Source organism: Phacochoerus africanus, chromosome 7, assembly GCF_016906955.1.
Source record: "Phacochoerus africanus isolate WHEZ1 chromosome 7, ROS_Pafr_v1, whole genome shotgun sequence".
In the NCBI taxonomy this organism is placed as follows: domain Eukaryota; kingdom Metazoa; phylum Chordata; class Mammalia; order Artiodactyla; family Suidae; genus Phacochoerus; species Phacochoerus africanus.
The window spans coordinates 50,309,112-50,322,593 of record NC_062550.1 but is presented as its reverse complement, the minus strand read 5'-3'; the positions used below and the strand labels follow the sequence as shown (position 1 = coordinate 50,322,593).

Sequence of the window (13,482 nt, the reverse complement as noted above, 5' to 3'; positions counted from 1 at the left end):
CTGGTCTTGCTCAGTGGGTTGAGGATCTGGTGCTGCTGCAAGCTACGGCATAGGTCACAAATGGGGCTCAGATCCTGCATTCCTGTGGCGGTGGCACAGGCCAGCAGCTGTAGCTCTGATTCAACCCTAGCCTGGGAACTTTCATGTGCCCCGGGTGCAGCCCTAAAAAGACAAAAACCAAACAAATAGATAAATAAAATTAACCCTTTAAGGCATGGTTTTTAAACTTTAAATTGAAATTTAATAATTTAAACTTTATTTAGAAAATAATTTATCTTATTTTCACTGACCATATTTTTTTTTAACAGAAGCAAAACATATAGAAAGCTCATGTTGTTGCGTATTGCAAATAGATGGGAACATGGCTGTCTGACAAGGCAAAGGGCTGATGATAGTTCCTTTGGGCACATTAGATGCTTCTTTGTTCATCTTACTCCTCCTCTTTCTAGTTCAAAGCCACAGCTTAAATCTGGTAGCCCAGAATTCTCCAGACCACTGTAATTTCTCATGCTCTCTTGCTCTCCAAGAACTTCTCTAGGCTATTGAACTCATGTCTATAAATTCTATAATTTCTAGATATATAAATAAAATATTAATAAAGATATCTCTATATTTATAATCTATTAATTCTTGTTTTTTCTCCCATGTCATTTTTGTTTTGTTTTACCTCGAATGATTCTCTGTTACAAATAGGTTTGAAGTCCTCACTGTGGTCCTCCCTCCCCCTGCACCACACTTCCTGCCTTGCAAATTGTGATTTTTTTTTTCTCTTTTAGTCTAATGAAGGTATGTTCTTGTGTGTACTAATTAATAGAACTTGATTTAAAATTATTTTAGGGATGCTTCTACTATCTAAAAGCCTGGGTTTTTTTCCCATTCCAGTGCTTAATTTATCGGTATCTGAAGTTGTTCAGCATTTCAGCTGAGATAGTTTTTTTTAGTTAACTGTGACTTGGTAGATTCAGCTGAGCATCATTTGTAGGCAAACTCTAATACATTACTAGACAGAGCATATGTTTTTTTATAATAGAAAAATGTAATTATGTAAATATATTTAAGAATAGATGGCTTCTTTCTGAATATTTTAAGATCTATAAGCTTTAAGATCTATAAACAGGCCAGTTTTTAGATAAAATTACTACTGCTTTGGCAAATTTAATTTAGTTTAGCTGTTTAATTTAGTTTAATTGTTTACATTTGCTTCATAAGCACTTTCCCATCTCATTTCAAGCTTAAAACACAATGCAGAGGGATTTTTAGTAACTATTTGGATCAACATATTTAGGTAGTAGTTGGCTATTATTACTTTGCCCAAATAAGCTTCGGAAAGCTCAACCTTTGAATTGTATTTTGGTCAGCAGGAAAAATGCCTCGTAGAAGAATTTTGAAGATAAGAATGATAATGTTGACTTGAGCACCACTATGGCATCACCACCAGGCTTATGACACACATAAAGCAAGGAAAACTGCCTGGGCGAATTCACTCAGGACAAGTGAACAGAGCACACACTAAATGGAGTCACATTATCTAAACACAAAAGCAAAAGCTTTAACTCTAAACACTGTATTTCATGAGAGTTACTCCACCTTGTGAGAGGATTGACTAGTTTTTCTCTGAAATACTTTCTCCTATCCTAGTTATATCCCCAAATCACTTCCAACTTCTAATAAGACTTCTCCCACAAGTTTTTTTGTTTGTTTTTTGTTTTTGTTTTGTTTTTAAGACTTCAGGTTTTTCTATTTAGAAAACTGATAAGTACTTTTTGATGCATTTCTATTCTGTCTCCATTAAAAGCATTCTAAAATTTTAAACCAAGAAGGTTTTTAAGACTAGAAGAGATAGAGAATATCCTCTAGAGGCTAAATTTGCAAACTAACTTAATCAGAACAGCAGCATAACAGGAGGAATGAGCAGGAGGATTGGATAAGGAAGGGAAGAAAATCATTTCTGTGCATTTAATTTGAAGGAGGAGATGTGTTTAAAATATTTTCTCAGTTGTGGAGTTCCCATCGTGGCGCAGCAGAAATGAATCCGACTAGGAACCATTAGGTTGCGGGTTCGATCCCTGGCCTTGCTCAGTGGGTTAAGGATCCAGCGTTGCCGTGAGCTGTGGTGTAGGTCGCAGATGCGGCTCAGATCCTGAGGTGCAGTGGCTGTGGTGTAGGCCGGCAGCTGCAGCTCCGATTCGACCCCTAGCCAGGGAACCTCTGTGTGCCGAGGGTACGGCCCTGAAAAACAAAAAAAAAATTTTTTTCTGTTATGTATTGATTTATCAAAACACTTACATGACATTTCTCTGTACCAGGCACTATTCTAAGTCCTTTACAAATATTAACTTTCATAATTCTTAAAAGTCTTGCATTAATATAATAAGCATGCACACAAATTGGCCATCACTATCTTCATTTTAGTCAACAGGAAACTGAACCATAGAAAGTTCAAGTAATTTGCCCGAAGTCACACCTCTGGAGAGAGTCTGGGCCACAATTCGGACCCGGCAATTTGGGCCTTTAACATGGGGCTCTGCCATGCCTAGAGCATCCCATCAGCTCTGTAAGGCTGGCATGGTTATATCCATTTTACTAATGTGATCCGGGGTCTGCTCCAGCAAGGTCACCTTGAACTTAAATTCTTTCCCCACTGGAGTTAGCTCTTTTTTACTTCCTATTCTTGTTAATGATATCAACATTTACCTGGTCGTCCAAATCTGAAACCCAGAGGTAACGGTGGATTTCATTCTTTTAGCTGAGTATCTGAGCCTTTCTTTTAAGTTCTTCTGCTACTATCTTAAACTGGGCCCTCGTTTTTCTTTATTAAACTGAGGACTGTAATCTCAGATGCTTGCCGGAAGCAGACTGGTAATAAAATGAGTTAAGGAGACTGGCCCTGAGGGAAGAAAGTTGGCAGACCCAGGCAGGATGGAGAGTTGCAAGGGAGCGGCTGCTTCTCTATCCTTGCTGTCCACTTGCAACAGGAATATGGGCTCATATTTGACAGATTGGATTTTTTGAGAGGAAGCAAAAGTCTGGATTTTTACATGAAATCTTCCAATTTCTGAATCACAGTGCAAGTTGCACAAAATATGACCACTAGTTTGTAACCTTGACTTTATTATTGAGTCCCCCTAACCTGATTTACATCTTCCAGCTTAATCTACTCTGCCTTTTTGCCATCCACCCTCTTCTGGTGTAATATATCTGAAGTGCCAGTCAAATAGGATTTTAGGGGTGGTTAGGAGGATTAAATGCATTAAAACATGTAACATTTTTAGAAGAGTTCTTGCTACTTGGGTAAGCACTCAATAAATGTTCCTTATTGGCTGTTCGTTCTTCACTTTATTGAACGCCTTGAGTGACTCTTTTATACGCAGGATAATTTTTTAACGTGACAGAAAAGGAATTTTATCATGATTCCTGGCTGACTTTCCACCTTCATCTTTGGCTATCAGCAAATATACTCAAACCATCCTCTACACTTAAGTGTGTCGGTTGATTTCATGCCCTTAACACCTCTTCCTCCTCTGCCCTGTGCTTCTGACTTGTGAACTGCCTGCCCCCCCCCACACACACACCTCCAACAAGATTCAGTTCAGGTGCTTCCTCCCCTCATAAACCTCTGACTACACTTGTCCTTGGAGAGATGATTCTTCCTTTCTTTGTGTCCCATTAGGATTGTAAACTCCCAAAGGGCAGGAGCTGTATTTTTTCAATCTGTGTGTTCTCAGTGCTTTGTGCAATGCTGGCCAGTTGTGTATATCGGTACTAAATGTTGGTTGGAAATAATGCAACTAGCAAAAGTTAGTGCTGGGACTTGAACTCTCACTTGACTGAATTTCTTGCTTTTTGGGTCTTACCCCAGAGAGGAAAGAAGCTGTGGTTGCTCTGTTGTCATTAGGGACCCAGCAGATACCTGAGGACCTGTTGTTGCCCCAGACACTGTGCTCACAACTAATGATGAATTTAGGAAAAGTTTTATACTGAAGGCATCAAGGATATTTTGTCCTCTGAAATGTAGTATGTGAAAACTGAGGTGAAATCACTGGTCAAATGGTGTTATTTTACCAGTCAGGTGAGCAGCTCTGTTTTCCTATTTTAGAAATTTGATGGTAAATGTTTGGAGACACCACATCTATTTATAGATGGCCTGAGTGCCAGTTTTGTTATCTCCTTTCCTCAGGCTCAATAAAGGAAAGAATGTTGGACTTAACGATTGGTAGTGTCTCCATTAATGAATAGGGGAGTCTAGAGAAAACATGTGAACAGGAAATTCAAGGGCACCTAGTGTTGTTTTTATCAGTCCAGGAATTCTAGACTTGCAAATTATATCCTGTTCTTTTTCTGGCTAAAGAAAGGGCTTTAATAAAAGACAAAGAACAGTGTGAAATCCATTAAAGGAATAAATTTGCAATATAATAAGTGCCAGTCATCCAGATCTTGCTTTGTAATAATTTAGTCACTTCTGTTTTGTTTAATTTGAATTTTATAAAGCTTATTTGTGTCTGGTACGAGAATAATACTTTTTTTCTTGGTCTTTTAGCTAAACTCTAGAAGATATTATTTAATCAAGACTAAAGGTAGGCTTTTTGGCTTTTCCTGCAGTTTATCTCTCAAGTAAAATTTGTCTCTCTGAAGGTTAACATAACACTAAATGATTCTGTAGTTTTTTAATCAAAAGGAAATTCTTAGATGTGAAACATATAATTTAAAATCCATTCAATTTGATTTCAGTTACTCACTATCATTTACAGAATGCCTGCTGTGTGCTCATAATTTTGCCAGGTGCTGTGGTACTTTTGTTGCAGGAAGGGGGACCCCTTCCAGGGCCCGAGCATGGGCTCTTGTCTAACACTTGGAAATGAATTGTCCGAGGAAACGCATGTGCTGACAAAACAAAAGACTTTATTGGGAAAGGGAGCCTGGGCAGAGAGTAGCAGGGTAAGGGAACCCAGGAGAACTGCTCTGTCACCTGGCTTGCAGCCTTAGGATTTATGGGAATGGGGTTAGTTCCCGGGTTGTCTGTGGCCACTTGTCTTGCTCAGCCCATGCTTGGTCTGGCCCATGGTCCTTTTCGGTGGCATGTTCTGATAGAGATCAGGTGCATTTAGGGTGGCATGGCTGTAGACCCGGTGGCACATTCCGATGAGATCAAGTTCATTTAGGGTGGTATGGCTGTAGACACCTTGGCATGTTCTGCTCTCATTCAAGATGGATTCCAGTGCCAAGGATCCTGGAAGGTCGGTGGTCTTCTCCCTCTTACTGGCCCCTCCCAAATCCTCCAGGTTAGTCTTTAGGGGGACCCCATTCCTTATCAGGGTGTCCTGTTGTGAGACAACTCATGGAAGCAGCTTTTAGCAGGCCTGGCCAAGGTGGGTGGTTTGTCAATGATCCCCTAATACTTTCATTGCAAGGATGAATAGGTATAGGTTTTGCTCTGATTTGGTTTTTAAACAAGGCATCCGTGCTTGCGTGTATGTCTCATAACTAGGATGGAAAGAACATAGTGATTATGGTAAAATTATATGGCCTTTGGAAATTGTTTTTCATTACTTTATATCCATTTCTGGATTTTGGAGTTATAATCTGATCACGTCTTTATGTGGGGTAAAGACCTAAGATTCATGAATTTTTATCTAAAACAGTTTCATATTTATTTCTGTAATTGTTAATGCAAACAATTTCTGTTGTTTGGAATTGTTTTCAATTCCCTAACTTTTTTTTTTCTTATTTCACAAAAATTTCCCCCTAAGAAATTTCAAAAAAAATTCTTGCACAGTAATATTTCTGCCCACTCATAGCCCCTCAATTTTACATCATCAGCAGGACTTAATACTGGCCATCTCCTCTAACTACTTTGAAGTGGGCGGAGGTGTCCTGGGCAAGATAGTGATCAATCTTCTTTTTTTTTTTTTAAGATTTCACCTTATCCTTATGCCAATAAACAGTTACATTGAATAACAGTTCTCTTTGTTTTGGTGCCCTGCTCACCAAGCAGTCTTAAATTTTTACACGCAGCTTGCCTATAAGGACAGTGTGCTTTTTCCAAAGATGCAAGTATCTGTTTCATGTTCCTCACTTTCTTATCATCTAAATCAGTAAATTGCCCATATGTCTTACGCATCAGTCTCTTATGAACTTTGTGAGGATAAAGTAGTTTCCAGAATTCAATTGCTCTGGAACACTGGCAGCTCAAGGCCAGACCTTGCTCCTTGGCAGACAGAGCAGGGCAGCCTGTTCTGCGAGGCCCCTTGGCAGCCTGTCAGCTGCCTTCCAGGGCCACACCCTGAGTTCATCATTCATTTTTCTTTCTGACTTCTACAAGCATTACAGATGTGTTACTTCTTTGTCCTTTTTTCAAGGGGCATTATAAAAAGTTTTGTTAGGTTTTTCACCACTCACTTTGTGAAAGGAAAATACAGGCCTTGGACCAGTATGGTTGAGTCTTGATCTTTTTCCCTCCTGCAGATTGGCAAACCAATGTGAAAATTCCATATCAGCTACAGATATTCTGTACAAATCAGAAAGTATTCTAAAATCCCTAAATATTTACTCTTTGTTGGGATTTCTAAGTCCTGCCCCCCCCCACTTCAAATACTGAAAAAATGTGACACTTCTTTTTTTTTTCAAACTGGTATTTGAAGGTATCTATCTATGGATTTAAATTTTAGATCCCTAAAGCAGGGTCCCTAGAATACTACTACATATTGTATACCTATCCCCCTTGTGAGGATTTAGGATACATATTAACATATTAATGATACTGGGAAGTCTTGCAATGAGAAACTTTGTATAATCTGGATTTCCTAAATTTATTTGATTTCCTCAACTTCCAGTCCATCTTCTTCAGCTCCCCGCTCCCTGCCAAATAAACCCTCAAATCCCAATTAGCAAACATGATTTGGGATGTTTGCTCTATACCATCCCTTTTCCTCCTTTCCTTCCTTTGACTCCTCCTCTACATCTGATCCTGGGACTTAGAACATGAACTGAGTGATTCTGAGATTTCCAAAGATGGTGTGGCAACTTTGCTTTTGGTAGCATTCCAGAAGACTAACTTAGAGCTTGAAAATCACTTGACCAGGATAACTTTTGAACTTATGTTTATTAATGTTTAAAAAGTAGCTCTCATTATTATTAAAGCATTTAACATGTAAAAAATTAAACTAGGTGCCTAAAATAATGTCTTTCATTTGTATAAGCTATTGTGGCTTTGCTCTATGTTATCTTAGATGGCCTTAGACCCAGCCTGTGAACTAGGCAGAGTGAACTCTGTCGGTCCTTTCTAGGGGAAAAGTGACTTGAGTTCATAGTGTTCTGGTGATTTGAATAAGTCCATGTGATCAGTTAGCAGCAGGACCTGCTTTAAATCTCTGCATATCTGACTCCTAGTTTCAGTAAATTTCTTTTTCCACAGTTGCCAACCTGTAGAGGCAGTTTTTTGCTAATTCTTTCAACTCTCCTTCGACCCCCACCCCTTTTAATCGATGGACTCATTCGTTCACTAATACCTACTACGTGTCCAATGCAGTGCTATTTTGATGCATACTCAAAAGTGGAGCAGGAAAAGTTCATGCCTGATGAGATCAGCAGATGAAATGATCAGCACCGGTACCTGGGATACGTTGTTAGAAATGATAGAGAACACACCTGAAAGAATGCCATTTGATCTCTTCAGATAGACATCTCTGTTGGCAGGGAGCATTAGAGAAGTCACCGCAGTAAGACTTCAGCTAACCTGGGCAGTTAAGGATCAGCAGGATTCCTGCAGACAGAGGGAGGGTAGGATGAAACTGGCTCTGGAATAGGTCACATGAGGGCTTGGAGGCACAAAAGGGCCAAGTGTATTGGGAGAAGAGTGAGTGGTGAGGAAGGGCAACAGATAAGGCCAGAAAGGCAGGTTGCAGATAGTGCGGGGGTGGGGCTGGACTCTGCAGCTCACCAGCTGTGTGACTTCTCCAAGTTTCACTTCCTTTTTTTACTGGGCTCCAGTGAGGATGAACTGCAGTCATGCCTGGGAGTGTCACTGTCTTAAATCCTCAAGAGGAAAAAGGGGGAAATCAATGAATAAACAATGTTTAAAGGTCCTGATGGATACCAGCCCTCCATGGATGTGAGTTGTCCTTGTTTATCTTGCTAAGCTAACTTGACTTGTTGTACACGCTATGAACAATTTTAAACAAGTAGTATGGGAGTTCCTGTTGTAGCTTAGCAGTAATGAACCTGACTAGTATCCATTGGGTTCGATCCCTGGCCTTGCTCAGTGGGTCAGTGGGTTGAGGATGTGGTGTTGCCATGAGCTGTGGTGTAGACCGCAGACTCAGCTCAGATCCCTTGTTGATGTGGCTGTGGCTGTGGTGTAGGACGGCGGCTGCACCTCCGATTCGACCCCTAGCCTGGGAACTTTCACAGCCCTTAGAGGACCAAAAAAAAAAAAAAGTTATGTGATCAGCTTTCTTATTATAGAAAGATTTAGAATAGTCAGCAGAGGAATAAGTTTATGATATTAAAGTAATTGGTGCAGTTTTAGACATAACGAGGCTCAAGCAGTAAATTGAGGTATAAACCCAATAAGGCAATGGTAGAGCTGGGAATTTGCTATAGTTAAAGTGTTTGCTTTTCCACCTGTTTTTGAGTTGTTTGGTAATGACATGGTTCATTCCATTATCCCGGAGTCTAGTCCAGTTCACGTCCATATCCAGGGGGTTTGTGTCTTAATGTTATTAAGAAGTGGGTACTGGGGAGTAGGTGGCAGATCTGGAGGAATAGTTTTCGGCTAAGACTGAAGCATTGGATGGCCACCCTGGCAACCTGGATCTTCTCTGGGATACTCTGTCTCCACGTGCATAAGCAAAACCTCTTTATTATGTGGAGCCACTCTAGTTTTTTTCTAGTCCAGACATGAACTATGTAGGCAAGTCTTTTGGGTCAGTGCCTACCAGTAGGAGCCCCCAAAGATCAGTCTGTTTCTCCGTATGAAGCAGTCATTTTCTACATTTCTCATCTTGTCTAATTGTCCACATTATCTTCTTTAAACCATTACTTTGTTGGACTGGCCCAGTGGTTTTTAAAAATTGGCACTTAAATGGCTTTAAGTAGACACACAGTGTCCAGTTAAGGCTACAAAACTTCCCTGCTGTCACCTGGCTTGCTTCATACATTTGTGTTTCCTGCCTGGTTCCTCCAGGCATTTGAGTTTCATCTGAAAATGCAATGGGCCTTCCAGTCTGGAATAGTATACTAGACCTCGTCATAGCACTATTACAGGATTCAGAATGAAATAGGGCATCCATGGACTCCATCCAAAGGGGCTTGTTTCTAAAAGTGGTTTTTCCCTAAAACATATCCCCATAAAAACTGCTGTTGACTGATGTTTATGTACATATTTGAGGTAACACGTCTTGATTCATAGAATTTACATGGCAGAGGCTTCTTTCTAAACTTATGTTTATTGGGAACATAAGTATTAGCAACATCTTGTGGATTTTATTTAGTAATCAGTAAAATAATACAAAATAAATTGACCCTTTATTTTGAATACTTATTGAATATGACCCTTGATAAATAAAAGTGTCAATATTATGTGTCTATTGCCACTGCTGCTTCTTTACCCTTGGTTTTGCCAGCACAGAATTCACTTTTGTTGTTTTGGGGGAAGTGCCTCTTTCTTTGCTAGCATATAATCCATAATACAAAAGACTCAAACGTCTTAACTGTTAGAGGACAAGTTTGCATAGTAGAAATTAACCATTTCTAGAGTTTGTTTAAAGGGACAGAAAGTTTTTTTCTACTGAACAATTTGTGTCTCTCTGTTCTAGTTTCTGTTACTATGGCAATGACGGCAGGGACTACTGCTACCACCTTTCCTATGAGCAACCATACCCGGGAAAGAGTGACTGTAGCCAAGCTCACACTGGAGAATTTCTACAGCAACCTAATTTTACAGCATGAAGAGAGAGAAACCAGGTACAGAAAAGGCTGATCAAAATTTTCTGTGTAGTTAATAATTTTCTTGTTATGCTGCAGGTGGGGAGTAAACACACTGTCCATCAATAATATAAATATTATGGAAACCTGTATGCTGTCTTTAGGTTTCCTGTGCTGAGAGTGTACCTTGTTACTTGTTTTACTTTCATAGAGTAGTATCTTGTCCTGTGCACCCATATAATTGTATCACAGGTCAGTTGGTGTTTTAAAGAAAACTTTTCTACCTATGAAATTCTGGCATACCTTTATACTTTCTTTTAGAAGGGAGCTTTATGAATAACTGCCTTTAACCCAAAAGGATTCACAGTGTTGTGTGTATATCAGTGGGAACGGGAGAATTTTAAAAATGAATGAAATGTTATTTTGCCTTCAGGAAACTTACAGCAAGAGAGATAATGCACATAAATATTACATGAAAAGGTGAAAAGTATGCCCTTTGGGAAGGGCAAGGATGGGAGAGATTGTTTTTGACAGAGGCAGCTGGGAAGGCTTCATAAATGGTGGTGACATTTAAACGGGGCTCCAAAGGGAGAGTACTGTTTATGTATGCAGAAAGGGGAGAAGAAAGAGGTGAAAGAGCAGGAGGAAGGATATTAGAGGCGGAAGAAACCACCTTCAGTGCCCTTCAGGCACTGTCCAATTTCGCTCCAGCTGGATTTTACCATTTCCTGAGAGCTTTGGATGCTTTGTTAGTGGAGCTTTTCTCATGCCGGTAAAGAGCCTTGAAAACTTTCAGAAAGAAGATTTAAATGGTCACAGGTGTTTCTTTGAGAGACTACTTTAGTTGTGATGGACAGAATTGATTGTGGGAAGAGGAATTAGGAACAGGAAAGGCTAGTGCTGTAGCCCAGGCCAGTGGAAAGGAGGCTTGCTTTTGGATTATGACAGCAATAATAGAGAGGAACTGAGTGAGAAAGACAGAAAAAACATGGCAACTACCCAAATATGGAGTGCAAGAAAAATAAGTTAATGCTGGCTCTGAAATCTCACACTTGGGCATACCGAGAGTGGCACAATTAGCGAACTAGGACTGTAGGGGAAGAATCTGGTTTTGAACATAATTTTGGGCAGGTCTAACTGATTAGATGTGGCCGGAGAGAGAATTAGAACTAGAAAATGAAACCAAAGTAACTACTCAGAAGTCAACTAGGAAATAAGAAAGAGAGCTAAGCAACATGGAGGACAGTGAGGAGAGCAAACATATCTTTGATCAAAGTTCCAAAGGAAGAGAAGAAGGAGAAGGGAACAGAGAGAGACAAGTTAAATGAAGCATGTGCCATCGGCAGAAATTCCAGAAGATTTAACTTAACTTAGGCAGAGGGAACATAGTCACAAACAGAAAATCTAACTGTAAACATGTGAATGATTCTCAACAAAAACTGTATAAGAAATCAGCAATTGAGATCTTGCCATGGCGCAGTGGAAACGAATCCAACTAGGAACCATGAAGTTGCGGGTTTGATCCCTGGCCTCGTTCAGTGGGTTAAGGATCTGGCGTTGCCATGAGCTGTGGTGTAGGTTGCAGACTTGACTCGGATCCTGTGTTGCTGGACTGTAGCGTAGGCTGGCAGCTGTAGTTCCAATTTGACACCTAACCTTGGATCCTCCATATGCCATGGATATGGCCCTAAAAAGCTAAATAAATAAATAAATAATAAAAATTAAAAATCGCAATTCTCACTCAAAAAAAAAAACAGTATTGATAATGTCTTATGTATGTATGTATTTGCTTTTTAGGGCCACAAGTGTGGCATATGGAATTCCCAGGCTAGGGGCCAGCCTCTGCCACAGCCACAGCAATGCCAGATTTGAGCAGCTTCTGTGACCTACACCACAGCTCACAGCAACACACTGGATTCTTAACCCACTGAGTGAGGCCAGGGATTGAACCACGTTCTCTTGTCAGGTTCATTCATTCATAATGAAACTGGTCAGGTTCATTATAGCTAAGCCACAATGGGAACTCCTTTTTTTTTTTTTTTTTAGTGTCTTATGTATTTTTTCGAAAAGTATTAAAGTGTTTTTGTGTAGTAGACTCTCAGGAGGGAAGTAAGTGGAATTAAATTATTCTTAAGAGGATCATTGACTCTATGGATAGTGGATACAACATAGCTAGGGAAAATTGATTAATTTCAGGCTTTGACAAATTAAGTGTACGCGTAATTTTTAGGGTAGCCTCTAAAGGAATAAAAATAGAGTTTGTAACTTTGAAACTAATAGAAGGAAAAAAAATGGATGGGGAAAAATAAATTCAGAAGAAGGCAAGTGAAAAAGAAAAACTGAAATACCAACGAGCAAGCACAAGTAGAAATTGCACCATAAGTGAGAAATAAATCCAGACATATAAGAAACTATGTCAACTGTAAATGTAATGAATGTCTCTGAAAGTGGTCAGATCGTCAAAGGAGATGGAATAAAGTAAAAGAAAGGAAGGAAAGCCCTAGATTTTTTCAATAGTCACTTAAATTATTCATCAGGAGTTCCCATCGTGGCGCAGTGGTTAACGAATCCGACTAGGAACCATGAGGTTGCGGGTTCGGTCCCTGCCCTTGCTCAGTGGGTTAGCGATCCGGCGTTGCCGTGAGCTGTGGTGTAGGTTGCAGACGCGGCTTGGATCCCGCGTTGCTGTGGCTCTGGCGTAGGCCGGCAGCTACAGCTCCGATTAGACCCCTAGCCTGGGAACCTCCATATGCCACAGGAGCGGCCCAAGAAATAGCAAAAAAAAATAAAATAAAATAAAATAAATTATTCATCAGAATTTTAAATGGTCATTGTCTTTTATTGCTGAAACCTTAAAGTAATTCTGTTTTGCGCTCTGTTCCCAAACAAAGGAAAGTAGGAATAAAAGTATCTACTGTTGTTTAAAAAGAAAAAAGCAATCTCGTCTTTATGGTGCCATGGAAGTTAAATAATCAGCTTATATTTTATAAAAGCTTTTTTTTTTTTGGTCTTTTTTTGCTATTTCTTGGGCCGCTCCTGCGGCATATAGAGGTTCCCAGGCTAGGGGTTGAATCGGAGCTGTAGCCGCCAGCCTATGCCAGAGCCACAGCAACGCGGGATCCGAGCCGCGTCTGCAACCTACACCACAGTTCACGGCAACGCTGGATCGCTAACCCACTGAGCAAGGGCAGCGACCGAACCCGCAACCTCATGGTTCCTAGTCGGATTCATTAACCACTGTGCCACTACGGGAACTCCTAAAAGCTTATACTTTAAGAAAACACATGACATTTTAAGGCTTCACTAATTGAGTAAATGCCAATAAAGTACCAGTAAGAATAGAGCATAAGCTTATTTAGAGGTAAAGTCTCTTTTAAAGTGGTATAGGAAAAGTCCGTGAGTCTTCCCATTTAGGCCTGGAAATGGATGAAAGTCCTTGCATCTCTCCTCATAAGGATGGGAGATTTACTGAAGTTTTAGCTTTCACACAGATTGAGGAAAGGGGGCAGTAGGGATTTGACAGAAGAATAAATCTACTTGTGTACTGATAGTGCCTCCTAG

At 40.1% G+C, this 13,482-nt stretch overlaps 1 protein-coding gene across 4 annotated transcripts in view; it reads left to right on the top strand.

Moving 5' to 3' along the window:
- Positions 1-13,482, top strand: part of STK38L (serine/threonine kinase 38 like) — an 84,062-nt gene that overhangs the window by 43,409 nt on the left and 27,171 nt on the right. For 2 of the 4 annotated variants that reach the window (XM_047787335.1, XM_047787334.1), the window contains exon 3: positions 9,813-9,960. In XM_047787335.1, the coding sequence (XP_047643291.1) occupies positions 9,824-9,960 (137 nt within the window). In that variant the 5' untranslated portion in view covers positions 9,813-9,823. Of the gene's footprint in view, positions 1-4,537; positions 4,575-7,949; positions 8,108-9,812; positions 9,961-13,482 lie in introns of those variants that run through there. The other 2 variants (XM_047787332.1, XM_047787336.1) reach the window with 2 other exon arrangements.